Genomic DNA, 13,366 nt, shown 5'->3' with positions numbered 1-13,366 from the left:
CCTGTACATTTTAGGGCATACCTCCAAGAGACTTTTTTTCGTCATTTGGGGTGTTCTACCTACGTGCCAAGGTTCCAGGCCTCTACAACTTATGGTTCGTCCTATCTCACGTTAGGGGGCGCTGTGGAGCAGTTTGGCAACGCCCACTTTTGATTACATTAAAATCACGCGATTTCACACGGGGGACAACTTTCTGTGAAGTTTGGTGAGTTTTTGAATATGCTAAGGCCTCCAAATTTGCGATCTCGGGGGGAATAGAATAAGAATAATAAGAATTCCACGAAATACAATAGGCCTTCGCAGCGCTGTCGCTGCTCGGGCCTAATTAATACTAAAAGACGAAAAAAGCCAGCCCCTTTTTGCAAGCTGTGCCAACAGATACAGAACCTGGAAAAGAGCCATAAATCCCATCACTAACAGAAATTAAGTCAGAAAACAAAAACTACCACAAAGCAGCCGATATCATGACACACGGACTCAAACTGCGCCCTGAGTTTGACCAAATATCGGCAGTCATGTAAACACTCACTGAATTTAGAGTTACCACTTGACCTAACATGGATGTTTTTGATCTATGGGAGGAAACTGGAGTACAGTATGTCACATGCACAGAGAGAACATGCAGACTCCACACAGAAATGCCACAGCCAGTTTTGGATCTGCAACCTTCTTGTCGTGAGGTGACAGCTCTAACCCCTGCACCGCCGTGCCGCTCGTCAGTCATGCTGCTAAATATGATCATCAATCTGTTTAAAGTTTCCACTTTTCTAACAGACAGTGAGTGCTGATTGTGCACTCACCTGCTCCATAAACCACAGAGTACACAATGCGTTTGGCGTGTTCCCTGTCTTCAGAGGTCACGACATCCACACTTATCCCCTTCCTGAGAGTCGAGACCAAAAGAAAAGAGAAAAGAGTCTTTACAAGAGATGATGCTTACGTGCTGCATTTTGTTCATCTTCAAGTGTTGTGATCGTGAAAAGTCAGACCATGACAAACTGTGATCTGAATAATTAAATGGCACAACTCAATGTGTTTGTGGTTTTTATTTTTGCTTTTTTTTTTGGTGGACTTACTGGAGGACCACATGCACAGCGTGTCAGGACTCAAACCTGGGACCGCAGCACCCACCCAATCAACTACCTTGCTCCACCAATGATGGAGGTTACGATCTTCTAAAATATAAATACAGTATGTTACTGAAGTCTATAATTGATATAGTCTAGAGCTTTTTATAACAATTTCCTGACAATTACTGACATGGAACAAAAAATATTAACACATTTAACCACTTATTTCCACAACCAAATAGAGCTTAAAATGTCACGATTTAAACAAAACATGACTCAATTAGATGAGTGAATGAATGACTGAAGAAGAGATTAGGAAATAAAACTGCCAATAAACGTGTCACTCTGTGTGTGTTTGATAGCTTTTTGTGACAGTTCTTTGTTGTGTGTTTTCTTGTATTTCTGTTATTTAGTCATAGTTCTCCTGATGTGTTTAGTTTAGTTGCTTTTGTTCTCCTCTGCGCCACCAGCCACTTCCTCCTCTCAGCCACACCCATCTGCACCTGTTTCCAGTTAGTATTAGTCACCTGTCTCCAATTTTTCCCATCAGCCCCTGACTTTATATTCTCTCCACCTTCCTTCATTTATTCTCCTTTGTGTCTTCCACCTCATGCTTGTTTGTAAGTTTTGCTGTAAGTTTTTAATGAACCCTTAGTTTTCGTTGAGCTCCTCGTGGGGTCTGCATACCTGGGTCAACTCCTGCAAAACCTGACGGAATGCTGAGGGTATAAAAATATGTGTTACAGTATAAAACTTTGTAGCGTAGCAATACGGGAAAAGCAAGCAAAAAATATCATACACTGTAGTGCATAAAGGACACGAAACGGAGAGGTAGAAAAAAAAAAACCAGAAGAGAGTAGAGGTAGAGATGGACTGATGGTGACGGTTATGAAATGTGACTCGCAGACAGCCGTAGTACTGTGGATCAGACTGGGTGGGGATGACACGTCTGCAAAGTGGCATTTCTTGAGGGGCTTAAAGGAAGCTGGCGCTGTTGTTCGGTGTTGACAGAAAATCGCCACCAACACACACACACACACACACACACTTTAAAGTTACAAGTTGGATTTCTTAACACAAGAACAGAGTTCTTAGCATCATGTAACTAAATGAAAATGCCTCTCTGGTCTCTCACACAGATGCACACACACACACACACATTTTAAACAGTAGATTAATGTGAATGACTGGAAAACCTTCACAGGCTCCACTGTGCGTCAGGCTGTTAAACAGAACTCATACTAGATTTTCATTGCCCCCTGCTGGGCATAAACCCAGGGAGTACTTCACAAACTTATTCTTTTGCAAGAATAAGAAATGCCACTTTGGGGAAGGTCTTTTATGATATTAATGCTCTCTGTTTGCAGATGTACGCTTGTCTATAATATCAATTTGCCTCATTTGCAAGAACGGGAAAGCAGGAAAGTTGAGAAACAGATGCTTTGTATGCGTCAAAAAATAAATTTCAGAACTTAGTTTTCCTCTGTGTCCTACACTTATTTATTTCTTTGTTTGCACAGTTTTGGTAAGAGATGTTCCAGCTAGAGTATAAGAGTGATCATAAGCATCTGTTGTGGAGAAGGAAAAGGATGTGTAAACTATGAAGGATTTTAAGAAAATATGTCAGCAAACGAAAAAAGAAAAGCTGTAAAAGATTTTAAAGAGGCAGGGTTTTTCCAAAGCCTTGAAAAGTGTAAAAAGCATTTACTTTGAGTAAATAGTTATAAAAACAATTCATCACAATATCTCCTCTTGGTTCGACTGCATTAAAACTTAAATTTAACATCTTAGCCATCAGCATCATGGATTTTTGGTTACTGACTGAAAACCCTGGTATGAACTTGCATATCATTATTTTCTCTTTTTTTCCCTTTATTATTACTATATATATTTTTTTTTTAAACCAAAGTATTATTCTCTGTTACTTGTCTTGTCTTCACTTTATGGTCTTTAGAGCTAAATTACAAAAATTATTTCATTATCAAAAGTGGCCCAAATACAAAAAAAGGAACTTTATAAACTTTAGAGTCTTGAAATGTTTCGAATTTAAGACAAAACCAAACCATAAAAAAAACAAATATGGAAGAAGAGTAGGAAGAGCACAGGCAGTAGACTCCTGAATAAGTCCAAAATAAGACATTAAGAGGGATTTATTTTAGCAGAGCTGCAAAGACACAAGATAATTCCTTTAAAGGCGAAAAGGAGATCATGGCAGAGTCACTGTACCGCCCGAGTAGAGCTGTTAATGTGCTAATCTGCTTAACCAGATGCCTGAAGTACAGGTTTACGGTGTGCAGAGGGAAAACACTTAACCAAACACAAAAAATACTTCAAAACAATGTAATCACCAGGGAGACCATCTCGGGGGTGTCCTGGGCATCGTGAGTCAGCAGGCATAGTAGTCATAGCAACAAGATCATTGTGAAGTGAAGGAGAGGAAGAAACAACGAGAGGGAAGGAGAAACCCTGTGGAGCATCAACAGTCACCTTGGCAGGGAAATCGAAGGAGAAGGTGTGTGTGTGTGTGTGAGGGAGACCCACCACTGAGAGGCCAGCATGGTGAAGACGTCAGCTTGTGGGTTGGTAAAGATGCGGAGCAGCTCAGGATCAGACGAGAAGTGAGCCAGCAGACGCAGCTCCACCTGACAGAAGTCTGAAAAAAAAAAAACAACAACACACAAACATTTCAGTCACTTCAGAGAACACGACCTTAACTTTCCACCACACCCACAACTCGCCAAACTCTTACCCTGTGATTAAATTCTTCATCAACAAACTAAAACATTTCTTGAAATTCACATTTATCAGAATATTTCTGCTAGAATAACTGTATAATGAAACCGACGGCAGCGTAAATGTTCATAAATCGGTGTTTTTATGAACTGCTATGACATTTTGATTAGATTAGATTAGATTAGATTTATTTGTCACTGCAAGCCAAGCTTTCAACACAAGCTGGAGAGCAAAAGGCTGCTGCACACAAGCATGCTGCCATTTTTGAGATTAGAATTGTTTTAAGATGGCAGAAATACACTTTGGTCTTGGCTCCACTCACACTAGCCATTAGCTCATCAGTGTGGTCAGAATTAAACTGTTCTTCCAACCTGAGGTCACTCAAAGTGCTATCTACAACAGGTAAGACATGAACTATTCATAACCTGTCTGCAAACCCCCACTCCGCAGAATCTGAACTATGCTTTCAAATATATTTTAAATGCAAGACTTGGTGGATTTTCCTCATTAGTTGTGATTAAGCTAAATGCCGAGCTGTAATTTAAAAATAAACTTTATATCAAGCTACTAAGTTTCTTATAACACATTTTCACCAAGGCTTTTTGGAGTATGCCTTGCAAAATATGTCCTTCACATTTAAAAGCTCCATGTTGAAGTCAGGTTAAGCAAAGAGAGGAAAACTGACAAACATGTTCCTTTTTTAACTGGACTTTCAGGACTGTAATGAAAATGGGGCTGAAACTTCATGAGATTAAAAAAAGACATGGAAAAAATTTATAATGTGAAGAAGTATTTGTGGCCTGTGTATTTTGTAATATTGTAAAACAAACAAACAAAAAAAACAGTTCTTCTTTCTAGTTCTTTATATTTTTCTTGTCTCCTGAAATGTAAACGCCATTGTGATAGATACAGATAAACAAGAAAAAACTTTAAAAATCACAACTATATCACTACAGCTCCCTTGTAAGTTTGGAAGATGTGAACTGAAATGCTCAGTTTAAATTCTGAACTGAATGTTTGTAACATTTAAACATCACTAAAAAGGCAAGGAAATACACATTTTTATTACAAAAATTAAAAAAGGCCTTATTAAACTTCTATGCTGCCACTCCACACAGTCGCACGTCTTCCTCGGCTGCTTCAGAAACAAATTAAACTCCAACTAATGCACAGAGAAATGAGTGGCTGTCACTCAGGCTGAAGCAAACAACTATAATAGGCTTTTGTGAGGATGCTAGGAGACGAAGAATGATGACGAACGACTGCATGGGATTATGAGAAGCTGAGTTTCCAGGGCTGAAATACTGAAAATAGCTTCTGTTGCATTTATTATTAATATCATCAATGAGCTAAATCTGACAGTTTGCTGTGTCACATGTTGAAAGGGTTAGCAAGAAACTCCAAATACTGTACAACATGTACGCAAAGAAGGTTAAAAATAACAACAACAACAAAAAACAACTGCTGTATAAACCAGGTCAAACTGAGGTTGAGAAAAGGGATGAACTAAAACAAAACGGTCATGTCGGATGATGCAGAGAAAAGAGAATACTATGGAGGGGGAGGTGGTGAGGTGAAAAGGGAAGAAAATACAACTGAGTCTGGGCTGTGCTGAGAGGAGCGAGAGCGTTTCTAAAGATATCATCCCATTAATATTTGATGAGCGCCATCACACTTCCTCCGAGCATGGCTGGCAGCCGCAGAAACATATTGCTGACCAGGTTGTGTGCATGTCAGGGAAAGGAACAGATGAAGAAGAAGGGAAAAAACTGGATGGATGATATTTAAAGAAAAAAAAAACTGCATGTGAGAAACGATATACTACGCATGCAAATCTGTGGTTTTAAAAATCATGTATGTGCTGTATGAACTCTCCAAGGCATACTTCTAATGAGACTGGCTGAGTATTGATCCAATGCAGAAATAAAGGACTAGTATTCTTTGAAGGAATGCATATCACCTGCCGCCTTTTAAGCCAGAACCTTCTTTAAGTAATAGCTGTTTTAGTTAAACCTTTTAAATACCTTTATGTGTAATCTCATGCAATGTTGCGAGATCTATTAGAGCGTAAAGTATGTGCTGAAGATGACTCTCAGCTACTAACACATCAAACCTTAGCTCAATATTTGTAATTTTGACTAAGTTGTAGTCAATTTTGTGTTTGCTAAGGTCAATTAGCTGTGAAAACTATCCTGAATTGGGTTGACTCCAAAAGACACACACAGGTGAAAACCTTTTCGCCCCTTCATCTTCAGCAGTGGGTGATAATAACTCTGACTAACAGTGAACAATAAACTGATCTTTAAATCTGAACCAGTGAAGAAATGCCATTTATAATTTCATTTAAAACATAGCCAACACATATATCACATTGCATCAGATTCCAAGCATCTTCTAAATTAAATAACTAAATACTGGGTTTTGGTTTTCCCTCTACTTTAGGCTGGTAAAAAGATTTAAAACATAAGCAGAATAGGCAGTTAAAGAAAATGTAATGATATTCAAGTTATTGTTAATGCCAATGGTCAAATTCTTTTTGACAGTAAACAAAAACAAGAGCAACTTCTGATAAAAGCGTGTAAGCTACTAAAGAATCAGGCGAGCACATACGTACCTTTATTAGACCCCTGCTTGATGTAACCAACAGGGTATCTGTAACGATAGAGTGTGTGTATGTGTGTGTGTGAGGGATGTGTGTGGGTCACAGAACAGAACTGCAAACCACACAAGACAATAACTAAGTAGGAAGACCAAGTTTGGTTGCAACACAATGACTTTTCAGCTGGACTGACCTTAAAATAACTAAAGTAAAATTATTCTGCTAAAATATTCATATTAAATTATTTATATCATATTCATAAGAGTGGAGGCAGATGAGAAGAGGTGAAGAAGAGAGTCCAGGCAGGATGGAGTGGATGGAGAAATGGTTCAGGAGTGATTTGTGACAAAAGGGTGGCGCAAAGGTCAAAGGAAAGGTTTACAAGACAGTGGTGAGAGCAGCCATGTTGAATGGTTTGGAGACAGTGGGACGGACAAAAAGACAGGAGACAGAACAGGAAGTGGCAGAGCTGAAGATGTTGAGGTTCTCCTTGGGAGGGACAAGGATGGACAGGATTAGGAATGAGGTCATCAGAGGTACAGCACAGGTTGAAGGACTGGGAGATAAAGTTAGAGAGGACAGACTGAGATGGTTTGGACATGTCCAGAGGAGGGACAGTGGGTATATTGGTGGAAGGATGTTAGAGACAAAGAGGAGACATATGGACACAGTTAGAGAGGACATGGAGGGAGTTGGAGTGAGGGCAGAGGACAGAGGACAGAGTTAGATGAAGAAGGATGACTTGCTGTGGAGACCCCTGAAAAGGGAACTGCTGAAAGAAAAAGAAGAAGAATTCATAATTGTCAAATAAGTATGTTAAAATATTTTTAAGAATCCTCTCTTTAGAGTGAAAGCAGCCAAAGTGATTGCATGTTCTCAGAGGAATTCATGAGGGAATGAATATTACTTTTGTTCTCATATTGGCTCTCTTGTTTTACTCTCTGCAGCTCCCACACACCAACAGACAACAAAAAATGTTTGAATTAACAATTAAACCCACCACCCCCACCCATACACACACACACACTAAAGACAGTATTTGTGTCATAGACACAGATACTGTAGTTGGTTCCAATTTAGGAAGGACACGAAGGGACAGGCAGGGAGTAGCTTCCCAAGAAAAGGTTGTTTCCACGACAACCTTGTCTCCTCTGAGGCCACGTGTGCGATTGTGTGGACACGAATACAACAGCTGAACTGAGAATGCTCCTCTCAGCTTGTTTCCTACATTTGTACCATCCTTGCTCTTATCCTGCAGCCTCCCTCCTGCTAACCCCGATTCGTCTGTCTGGTTATGTAAGTGCCTGTCTCTGTCAGGACCCGGCAGACACCCCGCAGTCCCCACAACGCTTTTCCAGACTGACAGTGTCCTGACTTGCTCTCTTTGCCTGCACAGCACAGACAAGCAGCACTCAATGGGGTGACCTTTTCATGCAGAGTGAGGCCGTATCAGTGTAAGAGGGCATTTTAGGTAACATTTTTGCAGACCTGAACTGAATGAAGTGGCTTAAGCGAACACTGATACTGCAATAGTGAAAAACAAAACAAAATACGAAAGTAGATTTTTTTTTTTTAGAAATGCATACTGCCTGCTGCCTTGCATGCTAAAGTTTTAAACAAATATTTGTGTCATATCTGTTAGCTCTCGAAGTACATGTTGGGGATAACGCTCAGCTACTACCACACGGAAATTTTTAGCTCAATATCTCTATAAATAACTGAGTTATGGCCATTCTTGTGTTTGCTAATGTAAGCTAGCTACGGCGGCCTTCTTGATTTGGACTGACTCCCAGAAGTTATCTGTTGTAAATGTACATTCAGCGAGTACTTTTTGAGAGTTTCGTTAAAATCCAGAGACAGACGAGCAAGAAAACACACACGGGCAAAAAACATTACTGCCCACCTTTCACCTTTCTTTGCAATGCGTGATAATGTGTCTGAACATGTGCAGGGAATAAAATAGTTACACATGTATTTAAGAACTTATATTTACGTAAACAACAGCCAGAGGAAAAAAAAAAAAAAAAGAGTCTCAAAGACCAGCGCTGTTTGCACTGAAGCATTAAAAATTGACCATTTCCTGAGACCTGGTGATAAATGCACCTCAGGAGAAGAAAAAGAGGAAAAGGAGCAGTCTGCTGCACTCTTGCCCTCACAAAAAGAGGACAGGCATGTGAGGAAATCTCTAAATCATTGTCTCTTCCAGTGCTGAGTGTGAGGCAACATTGTATCTACAAATAAATCTGATTATGAAACAATTTAACAGTGCTTTATAAAGAGCGCGAGCACAGCAAGCGCCCTTTGATCGGGGACAGAAACCAAGGACACATATTTCAAATTGTTTAAATGAAAATAAGGGGATGCTATGATGGTCAAAAACATATAAAATGCCACTTATTGGTTTAGAAATGCGATCCTGCACAGGATTCCTCCCTGATACAGTGTAATGTTGTTCCTGAAGTTTAAAGGAATGATTCTGTACTTTAAGACCTGGAGCTCACTGTGAAAAAAAAGAACTTTTCTCGTTCTCTCTGGTCCTTTTCTGCTAGCTGTGTTTGTGACAGATGGTCATATTATATTGTGCAACGAGCACAACTAAGATTTGATGCAAAAATTGTTCCCACCTACTGAGCTGGACAGGTGTATTTGCATCACTGGTGCAATTTGCTTTGCGAATAGAGATAGAGCCCTGTATGTTTAAATGATGAGCAAAAATCAGGTGTCGCACAATTTTAGTGAATCTGGGCCTGAGACTTTTCAAACAGGAACACAAAATATAGTGAATTCAATCTTTTTTTCTAAGATCCTACAAGCTTTTAAACAAATGATTATTAAATAGAGCCTGAGTAGTCTGGTGGTTTTATTTAAAGACGGGGAGAAGGATAGCATTACATGACATTTAAAAAGTCGTTAGTTTTTAATGTCATATTGTTCTACCTGCAGCGAGAAAAGTCCAGCCTTCCTGTGCAATGAACATGGCTCGAGGATGAACAGCCACAACCTCCTCCTCCTTTCCTGTGAGGATCAAGTAAAACAACTGAAAAATGCATCCCATCATAATTGAAGCCTGCTCAAATGTATAGATCATGTTATTTTAGCAACTTGTTACCTGTTTGTAAGATTGGCTGCAACAAGTACAAAAACAAGTGCAAAAAGAAAGTCATAGCGTGCATTTCAAAGAATAAAACTAATAGTTTTAAACAGGGTTTTTTAACAATTTGTTGATAGAAATGACAACATAAATAGAATTCATTAGAAAAGTTTTTAAGTTTCTCATTTCTACAGTATTTATTGTTTGAGTGCTGAAAAAAAACCAAAGTGCGGGAATTTGAGAATAAAAAGACGAGCAAAACTATCTGAGTTAATGAAGGGTGAATTAATGGAGCTAGAACAACTCATTTAGAGGAAAAAACACAGAATCTGATCAGGAACAGCTAATCTCTTAACTCTGAAGTTCTGGACTTCAGTGCAGGAGAAACCATAACACTGAGCAGACCATCACAGCGTGATGAAAATGCCTCTAAAGCACCACACACACACACACACACGGGTGCTAACAGGAAAACATAACCACACACTCGACCATTCAAAGTAGTACTCTGCAATCAGTTGTAATTACTAGAGAACTCTCCCCCTAAAACAGTGTTACCTGATAAGCAGATGCGAGGGGATGAAGGGATACTGATAGAAGAAAGGATTAGGGCTGCTCAATATATCAAAAAACTATCATCACTGCAATATTACTGAGCGCAAGAGCATATTGGAAAGGACTGTAATAAATAAATAAGCCATCGTATTCCAAAATCCAACCATTTGTGTTCTCCGTACTAATAATATATTTGATCAATCCAACGGACGCTCATTGGGCTTGATGCTCGCAGCTGGTTTAGATGATAGTGATGACAAAGGAGAACGTGAGGAAAGTGTCGGTTTATCGCAACTGATATTATCATCTCGATATTAAATTATAAAATCGCACATTGCAAGATGAGCAGGATAAGAAGGAATAACATAAAGTGAGTCTGCTGGACTGACCATCAGGTCATGGTCGCAGATAATCTCCAGAAATTAAATTAAATGTAAAAAGACTGTTAATAGCATATTTTTTTCCCTAAAGAGAAACAAATGCAAAAATCATAAATGAATAAAATTAGTATCATAGCTGTTGAGGCTGTTTGTATTGCTATTATGCTCAGGTTATTTGCACAGTTTGATACTTAAACTGGTTACATTTGGGGTCACAAGGCCTCTGCCATTGTTACTGAGTGGGTCAGAAGCTGAAAGGTTTGGGAACCACTGATATAAAGGATGTAGCGGTGGCGGGAGGAGGGTCAGTAAAGATCAGATGTGCTGATGTTAGCGCCAATGACTCACTCAAGCAGGAAGGGAGAGAAAGAACAACAAAGCCGAGCGCGGCGACACTGGCAGCAAGTGCTGCGGCGTCAGTCTGGCATGGTGGAGCCAACAGATGGATGGACATGTTCTCATGTTTTACTCAGCCACAAATGGAGAAACTTTGTTTTTGTTCTTTGTTTGAAACACGCTGTCAGCCAGTCATCTGGTGACCCTGGAGCAGACAAGCACTGAAGTGATATCCTCTAAATCACGTGTCAAACTCAAGGCCCGTGGGCCAGATCCGGCCCTTGGTAACATTTTATCTGGCCCCTAAAAAAAACATTTAAATTTTATTAGATCTAGCTCTCCAGTTTGGGACAGATTGAGTCTTTATCACTTCTCATGTTGCTTAATGAAGTCTTCCTGTGATGGTTACTTTGAAGCCAAGAAAATGAAGTTTTAAATTCTCAGTAATCTTTGATTTTGATGTGGAAAGAGCAACAGAGAGCAGGAAACTGGACCGATCAGACTCGTGTTGATAAACTTGTAGCCAAAAAAATAACATTGGATATCTTACAAGAGTTAATGTGCATCAGAGTAACAGAGTCTGCTTTAATGTATGTTGTCTTATTTTGTATTTTCTTCTTGTTTCAAAGTTAAATGTTTGTAGCTGTATGATCAGAATTTTGTTGGTGGCTTTTAAGCTGTTTTAATGGAGAAAAACCCATAAGAAGGCATCAGAAATGAATGCTAATGATGTTTCGTTTTAAGTTTGATCTATTTTTATTTGTTCATTAAATTACATTTCTTCTAAACGCTATATAATATTTAACTGGGAAAAGATATTTAATATTTCTATATGAATGATTTGACATACTGTATTACGTCCAAATCCAAGGGTTAATTTATGTATTTTTTCAATAAATATTGATCCAGATTGGTCCTTGGTAAGACCAAGTTTTTAATTTTGGCCCCGTTGTGTATCTGACACCCCTGCTGTAGATAAACAAAGGAAAAATATTGTTAATTAGGATCTGATCATCTGTCAAGCAGAACTGTGTAAAAAAGGCACAACCTCCTGCCATGAGGTCTGGATGGACCAAGTGTAGATTGGATGGGTGAGTGGGAATTCACTTACATGTGAGTTTAGTTCAATGTGAGTACATCTACCAGCTTCCAGGCTATAGTCAAATAGCTTCAAGCATTAACTTCCTAGAATTTTATTCACTAAAAATTTAAATTGCTTTTATACTAAATTAAAGTAAGCCTGCTTGCTCACAAAAATGATGACAACACAGAACAGATTGTGGTCATTCTGTTTCACCAAACACCTTTTTTAGACTGTGGACATTTGCTTATATTCATTGTACAGTAATAGCTTTGAAGGGTTTGGCTTGTCAAGGGCATCTATTATTTTTATTATTGACTGAAATAATCTAAATACTGCTACATCTAGCAGGAAACTCAATTGTTCGTTATAAGTAAAGTGGACAGAAAAGTGATATGTATTGATATGATTGACCAGAAATTTAAGGACCCAAGTTAATATAGTGAATTTCTCTGTAACAAGTTTCCTACTTACGAAATTCAAAACAAAGGGCCTGCCCACTGAATGAATAGCCAAAGAAGCAAAGCTGGGCTGTTCGCAAGGATCTGTTTAATGACTGTGCAAGAAGGACACCGTGGGATGACAGAATCTTTCACAAAAGGTAAAAGAGAGGACAGCCAGACTCAGAGGAGGGGAAACAGAGACTGACTTCTGAGAAGACAGTCAGGTCTTACACTGCAAAGTTAAGGTTTTGGTCCAAAAGGACAGCAATCTACCATATTTCCCTGGAAATCAAACAAAGATGGAACTTGGCACTACAATGAGGTGTTTGTTATACATAATGTTGCACAGAAAAATTACAAAAAACATTTTGACATGTTTTAGTGCAGTCTGTATACAACAATACCTGTTTTCACTGAAATTACTGAGTGTAACTATGAACTAGTTAAAACTGAGTCTTATTTTGTTACACTAGAAAACTGTCATCATGACTGACAGGATCAGTTATAAAAAGACTTATATGTAGGTTTGTCTAATCCAGTTACATTATTGGACCAAACAGCAATGAGCAGAACTGAGCAGCTCTCACTTCTCAGCCTCAGATAATAGTTATTCAAAGAACAGGCTATTCTTATTGTTGTTGACACTGTCATATTCAGCATTTCCATCTTCTACACTTTCTACACTTGTTAAGATGCCATCAACGTGTGCTATTCTTGAAGTGTAATGACCCTAAGTAAGAATCCTTTCTTTTGATGTAATTCCATAATAACCTGGCGACCTGTGAAAGTGAGCTTTGTCGTTCCAAGATAATGACATAAATTAGCCCATTATCAAACAAAGGGGATCTTTATTATCTCGGTATAATGAGGTAATTAACTACTGAGCTGAAAAGAAGGCCGGCGATTTTTAGCATGGCCGTTCTTGGCATTTTATTTTTTCAGATTTGGTATGGTGACATGTTGTTAATAAAATCCATAGAATGAGATTTTGTAACTGGTCACGCGTGGATGCGATTGTGTAGCTTTAAGATTTTACAATGCAAAACTCAAAGTGATGACACAACAGATGAGACGCAGC

The 13,366-nt window shown here is 38.9% G+C and overlaps 1 protein-coding gene across 1 annotated transcript in view; it reads right to left on the bottom strand.

Annotated features, from left to right (window-relative positions):
- Positions 1–13,366, bottom strand: part of poln (polymerase (DNA directed) nu) — a 48,363-nt gene that overhangs the window by 14,422 nt on the left and 20,575 nt on the right. The window contains exons 14-16 of the mRNA XM_017433169.3: positions 9,340–9,417; positions 3,612–3,723; positions 801–883 (exon numbers count right to left, since the gene is read on the bottom strand). Coding sequence (XP_017288658.2) covers positions 801–883; positions 3,612–3,723; positions 9,340–9,417 — 273 coding nt within the window. The remainder of the gene's footprint in view (positions 1–800; positions 884–3,611; positions 3,724–9,339; positions 9,418–13,366) is intronic.

This window comes from Kryptolebias marmoratus, linkage group LG7, assembly GCF_001649575.2.
Source record: "Kryptolebias marmoratus isolate JLee-2015 linkage group LG7, ASM164957v2, whole genome shotgun sequence".
NCBI lineage: Eukaryota > Metazoa > Chordata > Actinopteri > Cyprinodontiformes > Rivulidae > Kryptolebias > Kryptolebias marmoratus.
The sequence above is the reverse complement of the archived record's forward strand: the minus strand, read 5'-3'. Positions and strand labels throughout refer to the sequence as shown.